At 36.6% G+C, this 22,455-nt stretch overlaps 2 protein-coding genes and 1 non-coding gene across 3 annotated transcripts; all 3 read right to left on the reverse strand.

The window, feature by feature from the left end:
- Positions 1-8,750, reverse strand: LOC109848214. The gene is made up of 14 exons (XM_020417608.1): positions 8,602-8,750; positions 7,708-7,746; positions 7,548-7,601; positions 7,409-7,472; positions 7,172-7,230; positions 6,099-6,223; positions 5,951-6,010; positions 2,685-2,743; positions 1,789-1,862; positions 1,637-1,675; positions 1,505-1,567; positions 1,354-1,401; positions 1,149-1,277; positions 1-515 (listed from the first exon to the last, which is right to left on the reverse strand). The coding sequence occupies exons 3-14, from the start codon at positions 7,590-7,592 to the stop codon at positions 468-470; spliced, it is 813 nt and encodes a 270-aa protein (XP_020273197.1). The 5' UTR covers positions 7,593-7,601; positions 7,708-7,746; positions 8,602-8,750; the 3' UTR covers positions 1-467.
- On the reverse strand, positions 9,108-9,179 carry TRNAW-CCA. The gene has a single exon. It is a non-coding gene; the product is annotated as a tRNA-Trp (tRNA).
- Positions 12,694-17,986, reverse strand: LOC109848815 (shikimate kinase 3, chloroplastic-like). The gene is made up of 10 exons (XM_020418496.1): positions 17,477-17,986; positions 16,633-16,685; positions 16,374-16,428; positions 16,189-16,261; positions 16,007-16,094; positions 15,786-15,868; positions 15,562-15,691; positions 15,258-15,336; positions 13,100-13,164; positions 12,694-12,987 (listed from the first exon to the last, which is right to left on the reverse strand). Exons 1-10 carry the CDS (start codon positions 17,694-17,696, stop codon positions 12,910-12,912), a joined length of 924 nt encoding a protein of 307 aa, XP_020274085.1. The 5' UTR covers positions 17,697-17,986; the 3' UTR covers positions 12,694-12,909.

Consider the following 22,455-nt stretch of genomic DNA (forward strand, 5'->3'; position numbering starts at 1 on the left):
TGGAATTTCGACCGCAGGTTCATGACAAATCTTGGTAAAATCAGCATAATATTCGCTGCTCAAAATACATAACGCTTCAGAAGTACACATTTGGTAACGTCTCTGAAACATAGTTCCTAAAGCTTTCATGAACAGGCAACTCAATTCTAGTTCCCCATCATAGCCACTATTATTCAACCTCAGATGTAGCGCAGGGATCTCAAAAGAATGAGATTTAGTTTGAAAATATCAGGGTTTTCCGCTACAAATTGTACATGGAACAGAGGAAAAGCATCACTTACCAAAGCCAGTTACACCACTTCCAGCTAATACCAACGACCTAATACTGGATACATTTTTTCCGTTAAAATTGTAAAATTTACAGCCTCATGTATCAAAAATGCCTGCTTCTGGTCTCTATTCACGGCAGAAGCCTACACCGCCACGCCTCCACAAAGAAGTGGAACGCCAGACAAACGTATAAGGTGTCACATTAGGACATGAGCTTTTCCGTAATACCTATTAATATAGGGAACCTGCAAGACAAAATCAGTAGATTATCAGATCAAACGGAATCAAAGAAACCATTAGAATAGTATTATATTCATAATTGTTGTTTATCTTCATAGGAATTAATCATACGACCCATCAAAATAGGCTTTGTCAATGGAGCACAATCATTGTCTAGTATGCAAGTGGACTCTCTACAATTTCAAAGTTTTTTGACCTTCACTCAAGGTTTTTCGACCTTCACAGAGCAAGTGAAAGAGGCAGTTCAGTGCTAGCAAGTAGTACTTTGCCTTTGCTATGTTCCCCACAAAGTTGTACAGAGCTTTGCACAGAGTGCAGACCTCGCACAAAATATACCACTTAGCAAACGCACCCATCATGAAGACGCACCCATCATGAAGACAAGGTTCAGCAAATATTAGTTAAAACTGCTAACGTTGGTCATAAATTGAACTAGATATTTAAAATTTACTAAGCTCATTTGTGAAAAAATGGGAACCGCAGGTTAAGAGACAGGCACGCACGAGCGCGCACACACTAGCGGAAAAGCAATAGCAATTGAAGCATCTACATCAGTCAAAAGTAATTCATTTCTAATATTAGCAAGCAAATTATAATGCGCCACCCAAATTGGATGACGCATCAGGAAAGTAACATACCTTTACTTTGCTTATATCAGGTGTATCTGGTGTCTGCACCGGGTAAAACTTATAAAATTGCATGTTCTCAAATGCTGCCTTTGTTGCAGGATCCATGTCTTCTATAGCTTTTCTTCTTGCTTCCTTTGCCTAAATGGTTATCAGAAACAGATATTTTAATATTTGTCTCCAACAACATAAAAAAGAAATTATACAGCGAAAGTACCTGCCGCTGTGCTCTCTTTCGTTCTCTGACTTGTTCCTTCACATATTCCTGACAAACCATACCAGATAATCAGATAAAGAATATATTTGCCCAAGTAGAGAGATATATCTTAAGAGAAAGCAACTAAAAGCATTCTGCATATAGCCCTCACCTTAAAAGCATCCTTTTGGTCTTCTGATAAAGTTTCTTCCTGGACAAGTTCATCAGCGAACTCCTGGAAATTACAACAGCATTTAGCATTTGCTGGTGCATGGGAAGAAAATTAAGCTATGAGCATAGATACCTCAAGATCATCCAGTTCCCAGTCAAAATCACATACAATCTGCACAAGAAAAATGGATCATCAATATAACACAAATTAATAGAAGATGTGGAATACTAAACTCTAAAGAGGATGAAATTGCATCTGCGTACTGTTCTCAGTAATTAGCTTACCGGCGGTTCAAGAGGATACATGATATTGACAACTGTATCATCCTCATCTTCATCAGCCTTCAGCGGCTGAAGGTCTGCCAGATAAAACATCATAGAATGTTATCTGAATCGCATTCCGACAAAAAAGAAACTAAGGAGTTAACTATAAGCAATTATGCCCCACAATCTCAGTTCCCTTCATGCTTTCCATGGCAAACATTCAAAGAAACTGTTAGTGACAATCTTCTTGATAAGGAAGTCTGCTGCATCGCTAGTCTTTTTCTTCAAACACATGAGCTTAGACTGATTCTGGTTTAGCAATTTTTGCCAACGTCCAAGTTTAGCTTATCACTAACTTTGTGTTTGCTAAAATAAAGTTGTAAGATTTTAAAAAAACTTCTAGCTTAAAGTTGAGTGTTCTGAATCTTATCAGCAACTTCAGTAGCTTTTTTACAATTTAACTAAACACCACGTTTCTAAACAGCAACTTCCCACAGTAGCTGCTCACAATTGATTTTCGCAGAAGATTTTATAAAGTGGCTCTTCACTAGGAAAAACACCCAAAATAAGCGTTGCCAGCATGAAAAGGATATATTACATACACTAAAGAGATAGACGATGTTCCAAAAGGATTTTATGTTTCATACCATGAAAGGAAGTTGTGGCTCAATTTGACAAATTCTTACAGAGATCTAAAAAAGATTTGTGACTCCTACTGAAAATTGTATTTGGATCCGACTCTTGATAGATCATATCCAATCCCAGATATGTCAGGGCATAGGAACAAGGTCAAAATCACAAAAATAGGTGCATTTTGGAGCAATCACTGAACAACACAGAATAATGTCCACAGCAAACAATCAATTTTCAAAAGGTTGGCCTATTTTAAAAAGTCGATAAAAGTTCGATAAACTTACACGGAAGACAATAGTCATATTGCTTGACACGCTCAATCTTCAGATGTTTTAGAGCAGATCTGAAAGGACAATACCCAAGCATGTTATGGTACACAATCGTAACTGGTAAAAATTCTTACAAACTTGAATCATATCTAACGAACCTTGAAAACATCAGATATTACAAGGAGATATTATACAGGACAATAACATAATATAATTGCAAGAATAAGCCAACTCCAAAAACATTATTGAATATCATTATTTCATCATCAGATCAGATCAATGTGCACAATTGTACACGATAATGACGGAACAAAAGGATCGTTAAAATGAAGCAAGACCAGAGTATATCAACAAATCTTAACAACTAGACAAGCTCAAACATGAAACACAATATTTGGAGAATGTAGTCTCATGCTACTATTACACCATAACATTAATAGCCTGTTTGGATGGAGGGTAGAGAGGGGGAGGGGAAAAGAGGAAGAGAAATATAATTTTAACCTTGTTTGGGAGTTCCATTTAGAAGGGTAGAGGAGGGGATTTGTGGTGGGTGGGGGGGTGGATTTGAGCCAAAATCTTACACTCCAAATTGGGCTGTAATGAAGGGGAAAGGCTTTCCCCTTCCTTCCCTTCCCTAAGTCATCTCCCCAAACACACTGTAAGACACAAATCTGCACAGTAATCAAATTAATGGTGAACAGAATAATTGGCAAGCACACGTGGCCTAATCCTACCTAGTGTGATTAATAATAAAACTAACAACGATGATAACAGCAATATGAGATAGAACCAGATGCAGCTTAATGAAGCTACAAAACTACTTGCAATGCATGTTTCTGCAAGCAAAAGCACTTCATTTAAAGAAACTAGAGTCTCAAGGAATTAGCTGATTAGCATCATGAAGCAAAGGGGAGAAGATTGAGGCGGATACACAGCAAATGAGTCCTTGAGGACCAATATAATTCAACAAAAAGAGAAATGGTTCATAGAATTGACTGCAAATTGTAATCAACATAAAAGTACAATGTTTTCCTATGTGTTAAGTCTTGGGATATCAAAAATATTTTTTTAGCCCGTGCATTCCGATTTCTTATCCAGAAATTAACCCTTTCTACTCTAAAACAAACATCCCCTATAGAAGGAAAAGTAGCGAATTTTGATATAAATAGTATTGAACAAATTTGTAATTCTATCAATGGATCAACTTTATAGCGTTTGATATAACACCCTGTTTTCATGTCAAAAGAAGTTACAAAAATTGAAAGTTTACATTGTTATTGACTTAAAAACGAAATTTACGAGTTTGGTTTTGGGAAAGTGTGCAAACGGAGACTAGGTTCCATGCTCCATTGACCACGAGGATGTCGTTGTTGAAGGTGTTCTTTGTTCGAGTTTGGAGTTGAAGGGAGTTCTGTTGATGTGGAACTCAACTCACCGGAAAGGAATCTTCTTGTTGACAAGCTAGAAAGCCGAGCTTTTGGGGCAAGACTGTGAAATGCCAACATGAGACCAAGGATCAAGTGCTATAGGGCATCACACTCTTGGGTTACAAGAGGTTGGCATGACGACGGGAGGTTAACTCAGCAGCCAAGGGAGGAGCTCAAGGCTCAACCCCAAAGAGGACTGAATACCTTGAAAGTGGGTGAATGGGGCCTATTTACAGGCTGAAGATTGTGCCTCACGCGAGGTTGACTCCATGTGAGGTTAGTTTTAATCGTAACTCCATGTGAGGTTAGTTGTAATCGTACGTCGATCGTATTAGCATTAAATAAATGTACACCACTTTTCATAACTTTACCACGGGGGGTTGGCTCGGCCATCACGTGTGCCTACTTCAGTCAAATCACATTTAATGATGCTGAAACAATATCAACTCTATCAACCCCGCGCCATAAAACTGTGACTACGTGGGGTTAGAGCATCTCCAACAGCTTCCCCATCTTCTTGAAATACTCAAATTTGGAGAATATAGAGCTTTTTTTTGGTCCAACAGATTCTCCATCTCATTCCCCAAAATAGGGAAGGAGGAGAAAAAATAGGGAGCCTTCCCAAAATCTGCAGCATTCTCCAAATTTTTGGGGAGAGCTTTATTATTGTAATAAATGCGATTTTTCAAAATGGGGAAGCTGTTGGAGTTGGAGCAAAAATAATTTGGAGAATATGACTTTTGTTTCTCTATTTTGGAGAAAATTTTGGGGAAGCTGTTGGAGATGCTCTTAGCCCAATGCGGTCTTCGAGAGAGCCATACTTTGGACTGCAGTACATTTAATGTGATATCTTTTGCATTTAATGTGGGGGGATTTGGTGATCCAACAACAGTCAACATTCAAACAAATCTGTAGTTTCCGTGAACCACGCGTGGCACACGGGGTTGAGTTGAGTGGAGTTTGCAGCCACGAACGACTGAGTTTGTGCAGGGTTAACAACCACGCAGGGCTGAGACATGCGGAGTTAACAGTCGCGCAGGGCTAAGTCACAGTGTATAAGGCTGTTTTGAGCCTGTTTTGACTTGGGATTTTGCGATCACCTCTGTTGAGTCCATTGGCGATGTTCAATGACAGAAATGCTCTTGGTGCCTCTGTTGGGATTTTGGGATTTTAGCATCTATGCAAGTGCCAGAAGGCACAAGTAAAAATGTAATTTTACTCTTCTATTAAGACCATTCGTTCTATTGTCCAATATGATAATTTAATAATATATACAACTAAATAGTGAGCATTTGTTTATGAAACAGAGGGAATTAATATTAGGACTAAGATGCGTCATATAACATGCAGAAAGTAATCGTGTGAGTAAAGGAAATGAGGGCGCTATATTGATGCAAAATAGTATATTGTTCACTTGTTTGAAAGATAAAAAATAAATTTAAAAACCAACACAAACTACAAATTAGAGAAGAATCAAAGATTTTTTTCAAGTTCATAAATGACAAATATGCACCAGCCGCTATGAAGCCAATAAATTTGTGATGGTGCAAGTTAAAGAGTGAAGTCAACAAAGAAACTTGTTAGAATCATTTTGAGAATGAGAGAATTATAGAGTAGTGACGAGGCTACAAAGAGGTGAAGAGGTCAAAAAACTGGGGAATACCATTATTATTAGCGAAATGAGAGAATTTACTTAGTTGCAAAAAATAAAGTGCAAAAAAATAAATGAGAGAATTTACTTTGCCTTTTAATAAACTGACAACCAAAGTTTAGGAAAAACCAGTAATGATGAAATCACGTTTACGTTTCCTTTTAAGCCTCACAAGATAAATAGCTAACTGAGAGATAAAGTACCTTCTCTGGCTGCAGCCCAAAGTATAAATTTGGGTTTTCAATCTATCAACTCTACTTTGCCTGTAAATGATTTTTGTATTTAAGAATTAGATCTGCTGATCTAGATTCAAAATAGAAACATCAAGTAACTATAATAAATGAAACTAACCTGTTTTCCAAAGGTATGTATGGAATCCATGCCATTTTCATTGCCTTCATAGGTATAATATCCTCAGTCTCCCTTTGTATGGATTTTACACCAATTTTATCAGATGGTGGAATAGGAGAAACCACCTATTCAACAAAGCAAGAGAAAGGATCAACATGTGAATCAGTATTCATAACAAATGAAAGCATCAAGCATTTACTCCAATAAAACTGAAAAACTTGTCCATAAAATTCATTTATGTTTTGCTAGGGCGTAAGCACAACCAACTTGTGATTAGAACTTAGACAGAGCTGTAAGAGGTTAAATTTGAAATCAAATTGCCACATACAAATGAAAGTCATTGGTCAAAGTAGATCGATAAACATAAAGTTCAAGCATACTTAAGATAATTGCGAGCACAAATTACTTTACTGTATACTTCTACTAAGAGAGACTTCAAAAATTATAGAACGTTTTGTTATAAAATTAACTCAAAGTTATTATTAGCATTGCTTCTTTTGCCTATAACTTGTCTCCTCACAACGGCTATCTTTAGGCGCCTCAGACCAGATATGCCTTGCAAACAATAAATTTGTGATGCTATGGACCACATGCTGACAAATTACCTTAGTATATATTTCCACTAAGAGAGACTTCAAAAAATTATGGAACGTTTTGTTATAAAATTCACACAAAGTTAGTAGCCTTCCTACTTTTGCCAAGACTCCTCACAACGGCAACTTTTAGGTGCCATGAACCACATGCCTTAAAATTTGTCATGGCACTCGTGTCAAAGGAAGATGAACAATCCGATTATCGTAGGGCATGTGAATCATCAAGATTAACTGACATTTTAATAAAACAGATGCATGCCAGCAAAACAACAACAAAAAAGTACTCAATTGAAGCATCTCATTTAGAATTAGTATGAAATGTGAGCAATAACATTAAATACACAACTCAAACAAAAGCTTACAGGTCTAAGCAATGGATATATCAGCACCTTGATGTCCATTCAATGTATTAGAGTAAACAACTAGGTACAAAAGACAAGCCTAAACCCATTAGCCCAGACAGGTAGCTGATGATCTTACCGCCACTATAATAGGAATAAGTGTTACTTTCTGTTCACCGTTTACTTCCAATAATTGAGCTGTAAACAAGAAGAAAGCAAACAAGAAAATGACATCATGGAAGCAACAATAAAGAATAATAGCATCTCGTATATTAAAAAGTTAACCTATAACATGACTCAAGAGAATATGGGCATATTGAATTTCAAAAATATTGAGGCAAAAACATTCTTGACAAAACAGCTAGAAGCCACTTACGTTCAGTGCAGCCAAACATGTAGACTGTCTTTCCATAAAGTTCTCCACCCTCCTCGAAAACTTTCTGTGAACAACACTTCTCAGCTCAGAAACAAAATACCTCCAGGAATAAAGCTTTTGAAAGATTCCTAAAACTCACCTCCAAGTTTGAAAAATCCCAATTGATCTCTCGGAGTTTGTCCATGTTGTCCCACTGCAACAGAAATCAATACGGTTCACATGACAATATACATTTTGATTTATTCTTTCACAATTTGATGAATGAAAAGTATTAGACAACAAAAGTAATGGATACAGACCTCAGTTCCAACAGGAAACGCAGCTTGCCACAGGTCTTCCTGAAAAATAAAAACATTTTAATAAGCCAATGGCAGGCAGTAAAGAAGGGAAATCCGTTCTTATGTGCTTACGTTCATTCTAATAGCTAAGATAACAGGAAATGCTTAAACACCGGAATTAGGAAAAAAAAATATATCACAGTTAATCACAACAGCATCAAATAACCCCAAATTCTTCAGCAAATTGCAACAGACTCAACAATGCTATTGATCAAGTAAATGATAAGGAACTATAGGCACTCATTTTCTCAGCTAATTACTTTACAATCTTCAACAGGGCTTTTCTCTTGAATCATACAAACAGAAGTAAGACGGTTAATTTGAATCCTTACGACAAAAAGGGGAAGATAAAGTGAGTAACCTACGTTCACTTAAGTGAAGATAATTAATAAAACCCTGCCATCTAACAAAATAAAAGGACAGCAGGACCAAATCCAAAGGGCTAAATTACCAAATTGGTATTTTTTATACAAACCTTTTTCAAATATGTTTTTTTTTCCTTTCATTTGCAACATTATGGTATCAATATCAACATTAATTCCAACCTGGTTATTTTTCCTATATAAAATATCACCAAATTGACATCAACTGTTGACGTTAACACCATATAGTCGCAAGCAAAAGAAAATTTTACCATATTGGAAATATGGTCCAACTAAAAATTTACCATACTGGAAGCTTCAATAGCCGCATTGCTAAACCCTAACTAACCTAAGATAGCTCCATATTCACCAAAACACGGTTATTGTCACCAATCAAGTGAATCTCATCGATTTATTACCAAATCTCGCCCTAAGCAAATCAATCTCGGGAGTGAAAATAAATAAATAAAACAATTAGATTGGGAAACCGAACCAAGTTCCTCTTCTCAGGGAAGTACTCGGGCTCCTTGGGGCCTTCTTGAGGTTTCTTGTGCCTCCCTCTGTTCGACTTCTTAGGGATCTCGGTCTCCGCCACCTTGTTGGAGATCGAGGCCGAGGCCTTCGAATTCTTCGGCGCCTATTTAGGACGGCAGCTCGCGCGAAACTAGGGTTAGGGTTGAAGAGTGCCGGATTAGAAAATTTCGAACGGAGGAGCAGAGAGGGAGCGACAGAAAAGGAATCGAAGGGAGGGGGTGAGAGAAGGGGGGGGGTGCTATGTTATAGTCGGAAAGGTCGTCCGTTCTCTGACAGCACTCTTCTCACGGGGAGAGTCGCAGGCGAAGCCCTGGCGACGGTGTGGTTGTGGGACTGACACGTGGCCGGTTTGAGAGTTCTGGAACGGATTTGAATTTTGAATTTCTGGGCCGGAGTCGAATGGGCTTTTCTGAGTGGGCTGAAGCATACAATCTTCTTAAAAAAAAGGGAGAGGTAAGTGGGGATTGAACCCGACGTGAATCGAACACGCAACCTTCTGATCTGGAGTCAGACGCGCTACCATTGCGCCACGGATCCTAGTTATGAGCGTCATCATAAACAACGCACAAACATTGGTACGTTTCAATATGTAGATAGTATTTATATTTTACGATATAAAATTATAAAAGTTTTTGTATTCATCTACCGATTATAAGCATTTGAGATTTTCATGTTTTTGCATCTTATATCACAATAGTAGTATACGAAAATAAATATTATAGAGCAGCTCCTAAGGGCGTGTTTGGATTTCAATGGGGTTAAGGGAAGTTAAAGGAAGCTAAATGAGAGAAGAGAAGGGAAAGGAAGGGAGTTCTTTTCCCCTTAGTTACACCCCAATTTGGGAGTAACAAATTTTATATTATTAAGGGGTGAACTAAGGGGAACTAGGGTGAATAACTTCACCTTTTAAGTGTTCCCAAACAAGGTAAATGGTTCCCCTAACTTCCATTCTCCCTTATTCCCCTCAATCCAAACAAGCTATAAAGAAAATCAAAAGGAAGATGATAAGCGTATTCAATAGCTATACTACTCTTATACTATTAGTCACAATGAAGTGGGGTCCATAAGACCTCATAATTTGTCTTTGCGCTTTACAAAAAGAGTTCCTCTGTGTGTAGGAACACAAGGGTTGTATAACTCCTGTGTATAGTTATCACTGCTCAAATCGATATCGAATGACGCAGATCATGACATATGTCTTGCTACTAATTATAAAAAATCCGCATAATTTTGATGCTTATTAAATCAATGCAATCCAACTACCCAATCCACAGAAGGGACTTTCAAGAGTCCATTCCCTCTGTGAAATCTAAATCTTGTAGCAGTAGTGTCAAGTGGGATCCTCCTGCTTCTGGTATGGTGTGCATCAATGTGGATGCAGCAGTAGACAGAAATGGAAGTGGTTGCAACAGTGGTATTGTGGCTCAGGATCACAATGGTGCTGCTCTTTGCTCTAGAGGTAACTATTACATGAATCCACTCTCTTCTCTTGTTGCTAAGATTATTGCTATAAAAGATGGGGTCCTTGCCAAGGAGAGGAAGTGGAATCAATGGTTTATTGTCTCTGATTGCCACAATGTTGTGGATTTATTGAGCAATTTGGAGGTTCAAAGTGGAGAACTTGATCTACTTGCTGATGAAGTTAGGTCCCTAGCTGTTTGTTCTAGCTTCAAAGGCTTCATCTACAAGCCTAGGGATTCTAATGGTGTGGCCCATCTGTTAGGAAAAAAAGCTCTTGGTGATCATAAGGCCTTTGATTGGGACGAGGGTGTGTCCTTTGTGACTTTCAGTGCGTTTATGGCTGATATGTCTTCCCTTTGTTAGTTATTTTGTTCTTTGGTATTTAGTATGTACTCTTCTTTACAAAAAAAAAATCAATGCAATCAGTATATGATATTGAACATGTGTTATACAACAAATGTAACATATCAATACTGAAACATCCTAATAGCGAGCGATTATGATTCTTTCTTTGAATGCAAATTAGGAATGAGAGCAACACACATGGGTATGGTGAATGTTAGATTTAGAATGTATCATAACCGCCTACTAGAATGCATCTTTACCGCCCGTCACAATTTGAATGGATGAGACATAAGATTATGTAAGATTTCCACTATGACAATAGTTATTTTCGCAACGATAGGCCAGATCAAAAATATCGTTGGAAATCCTACGTGGCGCTACCTCATCCATTGAAACCGAAACATCCTAATAGCGGGTCATGTATGAGGCGCACGCAAACGAGCATGTCCTGCATCGAACACCTATCTAATTGATGCGCGTGTATTCAAAGAAGGTTAGTTATTGGAGGCTTCGTTGGATGTGGAGAATCATGATTCACTTCCGAATTCAATGTTGTTGGCTCTGGGGGTTGTATAGTTGAGCTATTGCTACAGAGGTTTTCCTGTGTAAGAAAGGAATTGTTACTCCCATGAGATGTCCAAGATGCAATGAATGGATCTGCTGATGACGCGTTTCATCTGATCATCAAACTGCAGGTCTAGAAATGCATGGCTATTGTTATGGGCAAGATTTGGAATGAACAGGAAAATCACTGAAGGGTTAAAAAAAAAGATTAGGGGGGAGGGGGGCCCTATGACACGGATAGACCCCCTGAGGGTTAAAAAAAAAGTCCAAGAAAATCACTGAAGGGTCTGTCTGTAAAAAATAAAATTAGAGGGGGTACTAAAGGGTGTTTCTGTAAAGATTAAACTTAAGAGGGGTAGGTAGTTCGTAATAACAATCTTACTGGAGGGGCATCGCACTTCACCATTCTTTTTGAAGAGAACATCCGAAAAACTTGAGCAGAACCAAAAAAAAAAAAAATCTTAAATCTCTAGTTGACAGAGAGATTGTTTTGATGCTTAAGCGTATAATCTTAAGAGAGGCTATTGATTCTTTATTATTAGATACAGAGAGATTTCTGATTCTAGTAATTATTTCTCGCCCCCCTTTCAGATAAACTGCACATCCACATTCTCAGCACTGCCGGACTTCTTCACCACCAACATCCGAACAAACCCCTCCCTCGAGCCACCGTCACCGCCCTCCCCTCCCTTGCTCTCACCCCCTCCAACACCATCCTATCCTGCGCCGCCTCTCTCCACTGGACCCACCTCAACACCGTCGCCACCTTCCACTGCTCTTTCCTCTCCGATGTCTCAATGTACTTAACGGTCGTTGGAACGAATGGTTCAATACAAGTGAAGGATCTTGCTATTCCTTTTAGAGAGATAGAGTTTGGCTTCGTTCGATTTGAATTTTGGCGCCAACATGTGGTCAAGGAAGCAGGAGGAGGCGGTGGTGGAGACTGACGTGCCGCAAGAGGTTTCAATGGTGAAGGAATTTGCGAGGCTTGTGAGGTGTGTGAGGGACTGTGGGTGTGGGCCGGAGATGAAGTGGTTCGAGTTTTCAAGGAAGACTCAGGTGGTGCCTGATTCTGTGATGAGATCGATCGAGCTTGGATTCAAGCCGATTGTGTTGTGATTGTCTAGCGAGAAGCTGTGATGCAATCCGACGGCATCATGTATCTTGGAACACTGTTGGACACGATGTAGATCCGCCACCGGTGAAAATGTCGTGCTCTTATGCAAATTCTTAATGAATGACGGATGTAGCTTCTGCTCATGTCGGTATGTATGGATTCATGGTGAATCCTACACGTTGATGGATGCAACTGTAACATTGTGAATTCACATCATACAGAGACTCATTCATTACGCATATCATCACATGTAAATTGGGTTGAGATTCAAATACGAGAGCATAAAATTCACCACTTATTGTACATAGACAAATACTACCAAGCTTAGCTGAAATAAATCTTAAGGTGGAAAGACGCAAATTGCTGTAATCTTAGCTCGCAGCAAAACATTTTCAAAAAATTAGATTAGAAACCAAAAATCAAGAGCAAGGAATACACATCAAAAGGGACACCAAGAGACAAGAGGGAACACAGGAAGATGTTGTTAAAAGGTTAGAGAATCAACTTTCACCATCTCCTTTAACTTGTGCCTGAAATAATCTTATCCGAGACCTACTTCAATAATGTAACTCACTGGAATAATATAATTTTATTACCACAATATACAGTACAGAGGGAAGTTACCTCTACTGTGCTACAGGTTTATTTTCCATTTATACGCAGCCGACACAACATTTTGTGCTGGTAATGAAATCTTTGATATTGACCAAAATCAAACACACACACATTTTCTCCAGAGATTTTACTATGATGAGGGAGCAGATGCAACACAAAGATTATTCATCCTTTCACCCTCGGTAAGGTACTCTGACTGGCTGGAACATCCACAGTTAGAAAGCTATCGATCTTTACAAGTGCCTATCAAAGAGTAATTAGAAAGTTCCATAAGCCAGTTGCCAAAATTTAACAGTTCATCCATTGATAGATGAAGTATGACCTATACAGCTGGAGACAAACAATTTGGAGGTACCTCAACCGCAATCGCCGTTGGTGTTAATATAGAAACATCCCCATGGCCCTGCTTGTCTGCAATATCTGCATTATAGCAAGTCCAATCATTTGGCAGGTAAAGCGTTGTTGTTAAATATTTCACAAGTAAAGCATTTCTCAATAACTAATAGAAGCAAGGAAGAATAGAACATGGAGAGTTCAAGAATTGTTTTTGAAATATTGTATTCAATCCCAAGAGGTGTAGGTCATGGAAATTTTGATAAAGAATGATTCCCAAATCACAAAAGGTCAAGATAAATTAGGAAAAAGATTGTTGCTGTGTCATTAAAATTCACACTTTCCTCTATTGAATTTCCATATGGCAAAAAACACACCCAAAAAAAAACATGGAATCTCAAGTTTCTGAAAATCAAGCAGTCAATGAGGAGTGTGGAGAATCTCCTCTTTCTTCTTCTTTAAGTCCCAGCTGATACTAGATGAATACTATGGGTTGCAGATAATTTGAAGTATGGGAAAAGCAATGCAATACAGAAAACCAGATAATATCAGTAGGCCATAAGATATTTTCATCAGCAAGTATTTGTGAATAAACATTAATTAAAATTAAATACCTTTTTCAACAACTAATACCTGAATTGTTCACCTGTAAGGTTAAACGTAAATCTGCTATAGTAGTATTGTATGCCCTTACACATCCAATGCATATTATGTAATATTTTTTAAATATTATTGGATTTAATTGTTGCATATATACTTTGGGTATCATTTCTACCTTTGTTATAGTATCCTTAAAGATTGCTTTGTTAGATCATGTACTATGATGGTCATTTGCTTGGAGATGTAATCTAACTTAGAAATTTCTTAAATTTATGCTTAATCTATAACTGATTAACTGGTAAATAATAACTTTGTTATAACAAGGTACTATGTATGACACCGACATGTGAGATGTGGTTGTGGGTCTTAACCACCAGGAAAGGGGATTCATGAGATACATGTCATAAGCACACATTGTGATGTGTGTAACACTAACAGTATTTGAATTATCTAGGACAAATCACCTATGAGACGGAGAATTCAGAGTATTACATGTTCCCTTTGACTTGATGATATTGACAAATCTGATTTGATAATTTAGTATGCTTTAATGTAATGGTTAATCTTGTTTAGCAGTTGCTACACAACATGAAATGTTGGATTAGAAAATTTTATTTAGGGAAATTATGGATATCTAGATAGGATCAAGTATGCTCATTATGATGAGTTAATTTATTATGTATGTTCCATGAAGTTATTAAATCCCCACTGGTGGGTGATTTTGAAAAAATATTTTCAAATTTTATTTTCATATAAAATAAAATATTTTGATATTTTAAAATGTTTTTTATTTATATTCATGGGGATTGCAATTTAGGTATGAGCCATTAGGTTAACGATCTTGCTCGATAAATTTGCCTAAAATAAATGATACTAGAGGGGACTGAATGTAAGATAATATTATTTATAAATAATTATTCCATATTATGGAATAGTTTTTATGAATAACTGGTTAAATAGGGATTTGATTGTTAAATTATAATTATTAATTCAATTAATAATTGGTTCTCGATATGAGACCCAATTGGTCTCACTAATGTCATTAGAAAAGGTTTACATGCAATACAAATTCTATTCTATATTTAATTATTATGGGTAGGGTTTTTGAACAAATATGAATTGTTCGAAATTACAATTTATAAGGCTAGTCTAATCATATATATAGGTTCACGTGTGGCTTTGTGCGTAGTCTTATGGAAAAAATAGAAAAATAGAAAACTAAGAACCTATCTCTCAGTATTGCTCCTCTTTAGTGATTAGTGGATTTCAATTAGAGGTTTATTTTCTCTTGAGAAAGCTCTTTCGGTTGATCTTGGGATAGATTATTGTAGAGAATCAGAAAGCATTTCAGATATTTTTCTACACTTTAATTAATTTTTATTAATCTACATGAGATGCATATTCCGTCATGTTGTATGTTATGTTTCCAACAAAATCGTCTAAGGAAAGCTCAATCAATTTAAGAATAAATTTTTCTAAATTTACAAACATTCTATATACCCATGTTTCAGAGTTTAAATAAATGCACTTGTCTTCAAAGCGGAAAAAAAACTATGGGACTTTAAATACAACAAACATACTCTGGAGGCAAACTCTTGCATCTGCATTGGCATAATCTTCACCCCTTTCTTTAGACAGCGCCGACAGTCGTGCCAGAGCCTGCACATATATCCATTATTAAAAAAGACATTATTATATGCAGAGTACTTTCATTCATTCGAGAATCATTTTTTCCATGCATAAATATAGCTAAAAGTTGAATGCGTGGAATTGGAAATTGAATAGGTAATTTTAACTATCATGAGCATATCTCAGAAGAAGAAAAAAACATTACTTTTACTTGATATTACTGCAAAAAATGATTAGTGTCAGTACTCTAGATACCTCTGTGTAAGGATCACCAGGTTCTTGGGGTAAAAGAGGACGTGAAGCTGTCCCATCAGCAGCAATACGCTTTGCAAGAGCTTCCAAGGGGACATCTAACCATACAGTTATCCCTTGTTTCATATACTTCCTGATAATCAAGCAGTAAAGGATACATTGTATGATTACTATCTCACAAAAGATCAAATACAAAACAAGATTTCGTGATCTAGCTATTAAGCTACCAGTTGATTGGTCGAATCACAGCACCCCCTCCAGTTGCAACAACTAATCGGCACATAGAAGACAAATCTCTCAGTACTTTGCTCTATACAGAAATAGAAAATTTCATAAGACTCCCCAATGAAAAGTCAATTGTCGAAAACTAAGCGCATGGACATCAGTACAAGCAAAGCTCTTTATTTCACTGTTAGTTTGTTACATCTCCCAGGAAATGTAGTATTACCTCACTATCTCTGAAGAAAGCCTCACTATGCTCCTTGAATATATCAGTAACCGAAGACATGCCAACAGCCTCCTCTACTAACTTGTCACTGGGATGTCATAGTATAAAATAATTTAGAATTTTCCCTGAACACATCCGTAGAAGAAGTGCCCAGAAGTTTTTTCGTTACGACTAGTACAAACCTATCAAAGAAAGAATATCCTAAAGCTTCCGATAAAATCCTTCCAATAGTACTTTTCCCAGAACCCATCATTCCTGAATTTGAATAGGACATATACAATGGTCAAAACATGAAGTCTGTAAATGTGCTCTCTCAGTGCAAACAATTAACTTCTGGCTGCTAAAAATATCAGGAAAGAACACTCACCAACTAGGTATATGCACTGTCCATTTAATTCGGGTAAGACCTCCTCAGATTTGCGCTGTAATTTTGACAGAATTGAATAAGTTTGCATGCAAATAAATCAACAAACCATAAATCATAGTCATTAACCATGATTAGGTGATCGATAATGCATGCTCTAATTGGATTCAATCAAAGATGATGTTAGTGATATCATTATCTTTGAGTACGGACACGAGAAATAGAGAAGGTGTTGTTCAAGTGTTCAGGACAACTTCCATACCTTTAAGATAAGTGCTTCATCGACTGAGGAATGCAAGTTGGATAATTCTCCAGCTGAAGTGACATGCCAATACAGACAAATAGCACTTAGGATCATTCAAATGAGAAGCCAGAAACTAGATGGTTGAGTACACACAAGATATCATTAATATCTGATTTTTAGTGCAGCTCAAAATAATACATGTATATAATCCCATAATAGTTCAACTGCATAAAAAACAATAAAAGACAACAAGTTCTGTTGAGTATCTCGTCGACTAAGTTAAATTATTATCACATCCATCTTAACAGCTTCTAACCAGGTTCCCTTCGGCCTACCTTTAGTAATTCTTTCTCCATGTACTTTTGTTACTCCTCCTCATTGGTGCATTTAGTGGCCTCCCTTGCGCATGATCGAATTATCTCAAATGATTCTCTCCCATTTTATCCTTAATAGGAGTTAAACAGAAGAGAGGATTTGTAAAAGAATGCCATGACAAAGAAAAGACAGGCTATATTTTGGACCTATACTACAACTACTTCCTAGAGGCAGCAAGTCGAAATCTTATACACTAGGCAGAAACTTAGCTCAATGTTATTCCAAATCTATGATGTAAAACCAGATCCCATAAAAAACTTCCCTAAATTTATTGTAATTATTTACTGTAAATCCCATTAATCATGTATTGCATATCTATGAACAAAAGAAATGGAATGATCGGTTCTAAAGCAATCAAATTAATTAAACAATTTTCCATAAGTTCTCAGATGCAAGCTACAACTTGCACAGATTAGCAGAAAATTATACCATGATCAGTTATCCCAATATGTAAATGATAAAAAATAAGAAAATATGCAATCTTTACCCCAAGATTTCTTGCAACTGCAACAAATCTTCGACTCATGGCCCTTTGCCCTAACCGAACAAGTCCTCAACTTTGATTGGCGCAAATTAACCGCTTGAATCCTCCTCTCTTCACCAAGACCTGGTGAAAACCTCAAAATTTCCCAAGATTTTCGCCCTCTTTTCTCTCCGCCGATCAAAGAACACGATTGAAAGCTCAAAGCAGCAGTTGCTTCCATCATTATAAAAAAAAAAGTTCTCTTCTTTTACTAATGTGAACTCCAAGTGCCTCTTCCTCCTATCCAAATCGAAGAGATTCGAACCAAACTCTATACAGGCTCCCTAAATCTTGATTTATGAACGAATAAACGGCTAAAAATAGAAAGAAATTCCCCAGAAAAGGAGAGAATTGATAAGATTCAGCCTCCGAAGGGCTGAATCATAGCCTAATCCGCTCGAATTTAACGGTGGATCTCAATAAACCCTCGTAAGGCGCAGGATAAGGCGGGAGCGGCGTAGGATAAGCGGGATGAATGGAGAGGGCGACGGCTTTATAGGCGTTCGTGCCGTCGCGTTTGTATTCATTGACGGTATTGCCCTTGGAAAATATTATTCTGAACTTTTGGAAAAACAAAGTTAGAAAGTGAATTCACTTTGCACTTCAATTTTTTTGGGTTTGACATCAGATTTTTAGCCCTTTTCAGTTTCCCAAATTTGGGCAAATTACCAATTGGTACTTTTTGTAGACCCACTTAATCGATTTTTTTTTTAGCTCCGGCAACTTATTGGTATTTAAAACGAGCCAAATATGTAACTAGACCCTTTACAAATCACCGGCAAAATTTAAAAAATGTAGTTCCTCAAATATTTACTAGTTCGATATTAGTCCCTCAAATCACTAAAATTCACCCCCCACCCCACCCCCCAAACCCCCAATTCCCTCAACCCCCCCAAAAAAACCAGCCTCTACCTCCACCTTTTGATGTGGAAGCAAGTTAGATGGCAAATTCAATGATTTTGAGGGGCTAATATGAAACTTCTAAAGATTTGAAGGATCAAAACTTTTTTTTTGTCGGCATCCAACTTTTGGTCCTATTTGACCAAAGGGCTAAGAAAAAAAAATACCAAAATAATGCTAGAGTTATAAAAAAAACACTAAATCCATTAAGTGAATCTACAATAAGTACCAATTAGTAATTTTGCCTCAAAATTGTATAGAAAATTAACGAGAAGAAAAAAAAAATTGTGCTAACTTGAAAAGCTTTAACGTGTATATGGCACACTACCTATGAAACCAACCACAATGATTAATATTTTATTTTGTTTTTATTTTTTTCACTTTTTATATACATGTTAACATGTTTTACGAGTGAAAAGATATAAGATAGAAAATTACTTCATTTTCTTTTCTTTTTTCCATATTTTGGCTAGTGAAATATCAAAAATAAATGGATTCAGAAATAAAGAGCATCAGATCAACTTTAAACATTTTCACTATTCAAAGACAGCAGACTAAAACAGAGGAGGGAGAACTAGTTTCTTAATTTATTTATACCATTTAAATTAATTGGTCACTTTCTATAATACCAAAAAGAATAGAAAGCAAAGCCACATTATCTGCCACATCCTCATAGCAGCTTTTCTTCTTTTCATTTTCTATCAACCAAACCAGATTTTCCAATGAGGTCGTGTTTGTTTCGATTCCATAATTTATGGATGTAGGCTATTCACCGAAAAATCCATTTCCATACTTTTTTTCTTGCATATTTTAGAAATGGAAGTTTTTTGTTGTGGTTCACCCTTAAAGCAAGAGAAAACATGTATTTCCTTCAGAATCTATTGTTTGATATAAATAAAAAATTGGAACAATATATATTGTTAAAAAATATAATTGTAATCTCTCTCTATAATATTTAATTACTAAAATATTAGATTTCAAGCGGTTTCCTCTCAAAAACCTTTGATTTATATATCTAATAACTGAGCCATTTTTTGGAGTTTTAGGATATGAGTTTCCATAATTTTTTTTGCGAGCCAGACATAATTTTTGGAAAAACTATTTTAACAAATATGACTAATTTCAGAGTTGTCCGGTAATAGAAAGAGTGGCACTACAGGCACACTCTCCACCACACTCTCCACCACACCCCCTCTCCTGCTACAGTGCAGGGGGCCCACCTGAGATTTTTTAAAAAATCTCAGGTGGCCCCCCTGCACTGTAGCAGGAGAGGGGGTGTGGTGGAGAGTGTGCCTGTAGTATTATTTTAATAGAAACCCAAATCTTAGGTTTCCTGAACGAAACAAACGCGCCCTAAATGAACCCTATAGCGACAAGACTTTGATAAATATACCTTATCGAACCAGTGTTATAAATGCTCAACTTTACACCAAACCTTATAAATCCAACCAAGATTTGGAACTTCAAGAAAACAAAAGAAAGAAAATACCTGTTAGGTTGAGGGTAAATCCGTCAGAAAACTTGAGGGGTTGGTGAGTTATCAGGCTTCGGAGAAGCCATGAGATATCGTCGCCTAATTCCAACTACCCACAGAAGCAGAGAGTTGGGGAGGAAAAGGATGGTAGGTGAGCCGGAAGATCAGCTGTTGATTTTCAAATAGCATTCACATACTTTTTGGTCAGTATTGAGAAGCAAGTTAATACGACTGTACTTTGTCCTCGAGTAAAGCTGTTTGTGTTCAGGGGACGCAGCGGATTTTTTTTCACTTGGAAACGCATTCACAGTGAGTGAGGATATCGGTGGACCCAGGGGCGTCGATGCTAGCTGAGCAGTTAACCTCCGGAAGTTGACAATTGATTTTAGAAGGAGCACTTTTTTAAGAAGATTTTTTATTTTATTTTAGGGGAAAATGTGTCTAGCCCCTCAAAAATAAAGAGGGTGTGGCTCAGTCCCTCATAGTTTTTCTCTTGTGTTTCAGCCCCCTCACACTCTCTCATGAACAACTTTTTAAAATTACCCCTTCCCCTTTTCTTCTTCTTCTCCTCCTCCTCTTCTACCCTCTCTCTTCTCTCCTCCTCTTCTTCTTCTCCAGACCCTGGCCCACACCCCCACCCCTCCTCCCTACCCCCTCCCCGGGGCCCGTCCCCATCCCCGACCTCCTTCGCCTCCTCCGCCTCAAGGATTTGTTGGAGAGAATTGCTCAATCTTAGACGTGGGTTATAATTTGATGGAATTAAGCAAGATTTGAGACTTGATGAAAAAATCTCCATGTAGGTGAAAACCCAGAGATGATTAGTTGTTCAGAATAATGGTTTTGATTTGGCTTAGTGGTTGAATTTTATGGTGATAGAGGAATGGACAATTGAAGTTTTTGATAAGGTAATGCTCTCTGAAGGGGTGCATTAAGATAGAATGGTGAAGCTTCTTCAAATTGCATTGAAGTGCATATACAAATATGCTGATGCTCGACCAACTATAAGCCAAGTTGCCGAGATGATACATTCATTGAAGGAAGAAGAGGATAGGTCTGTCGTGTCTGAAATTGATTCAAGAGATGCTTAAAACCGGGGAGTAGTATGTTTTCATAATGTCCTGGAATTCATGTATATGTTCCGTTTGACTATTATTATTTGCTAGTGTATATGCGTTGGTCACATATGATGAGGTGGAAAAACATTGTTTATTTGTTACACTAATGACATAGGTAGTATTAGTCCAAATGGTGCTTTCAAACTCAAATTTAATAAACGAGCATGTCTATTTTTAGTTGATTTCTTGTTTCATAGTCTCCTTGACATTAGAAATTAAATAGATTCTTGTCACATTAGTTAATGGATTGTGGTAGAGATACTAATTGCATTATTTTAAATAATGATGGGTCATCCCTGTGTTGCTAGTCCAAATGGTATTTTCAAGTTAAAATTTGACAAAACCTAGTACTGATTTCCATGAAGCGTGTACTCATAACATGTTAACTTTCAACTAAACATGTTAACGTTTATTATAACATGTTACCTTTCAGCTGAACATATTAACTTTTATCATAATTTGTTAACATTTACTATTACATGTTAACTTTCATCATAAAATATAATTAAAGATATAATAGTTATGTGTTAAGATTATTGAGTTCTTGTATATCTTTGGCAGAAAAACGAAAGGGAAAAATAAAAACAAGAGAAAGAATGAGGAAAATGTTAACTATAATAGTTATATGTTGACTTTTAGCAGAACATATAACAGTAAAAGTTAACATATTATGGTGAAAGTTAATATATTCAGCTAAAAGTTAACATGTTACGAGGAGAGTTAATATATAATGATGAAAGTTAACATGATTTATGAAGAAAGTTAACATGTTATTATGAAAGTTAAATGTAACAGTAAAAGTTAACGTATTATGATGAACGTTAACATGTTTAGCTAAAAGTTAACATGTTACGAGGAAAGTTAACATATAATGATGAAAGTTAACATAATTTATGAAGAAAGTTAACATATAATGAGATTTAATAGTGTATCGTAACTTAAAGATTATGTACATGATTTATATATATTATGTACACAATAACCTCAAGATTATGTACATATTATGTACCATAATATTCAGGTTTTGATACACATAATTTATATAAAATCTTTAATTTATTATGCACATCAAGTTATATTTGAATGAAGTTGTACATATTCACATGACAGCCACAATACATGTCACATACAATCATAATAAATCACACCAAAATTGATCACTAAATAGACATAATACATTTTATTAAATTTTGATCTAAGTACAACTAAACCACAAGAACACATAATATAATCAACTAAATAATAAAACATGACACGTTACAAGCAATTCTGGATGCAACATAAGGATCATTAGTACAACAATCTTAGAATTGATTAGTACTCACTAGAGGATGATTCGACATTCTACAACCATGAAAATTATAAATCACGTCTGAGATTAAGCCATTCTCTCCAATAAAACCATTTCTTCTCACTGAGGCATTATATCAAACACCTTGTGTGCAAGCAATCCC

This window comes from Asparagus officinalis, chromosome 7, assembly GCF_001876935.1.
Source record: "Asparagus officinalis chromosome 7, Aspof.V1, whole genome shotgun sequence".
Taxonomy (NCBI): domain Eukaryota; kingdom Viridiplantae; phylum Streptophyta; class Magnoliopsida; order Asparagales; family Asparagaceae; genus Asparagus; species Asparagus officinalis.

Bases quoted from the DNA above. Each gene is read 5' to 3' on its own strand.
- LOC109848815 (XM_020418496.1), bottom strand. From the start codon at position 17,696: ATGATGGAAGCAACTGCTGCTTTGAGCTTTCAATCGTGTTCTTTGATC. The intron at 15,692-15,785 runs GTAGCTTAATAG...CTTGATTATCAG, and splicing joins GTGATTCGACCAATCAACTG to GAAGTATATGAAACAAGGGA. The intron at 13,165-15,257 runs GTATGTTTGTTG...GCTATAATGCAG, and splicing joins TGCAAGAGTTTGCCTCCAGA to ATATTGCAGACAAGCAGGGC.
- LOC109848214 (XM_020417608.1), bottom strand. From the start codon at position 7,592: ATGGACAAACTCCGAGAGATCAATTGGGATTTTTCAAACTTGGAG. The intron at 7,231-7,408 runs GTAAGTGGCTTC...TCTTGTTTACAG, and splicing joins CATGTTTGGCTGCACTGAAC to CTCAATTATTGGAAGTAAAC. The intron at 1,278-1,353 runs GTACTTTCGCTG...ATAACCATTTAG, and splicing joins GAAAGAGAGCACAGCGGCAG to GCAAAGGAAGCAAGAAGAAA.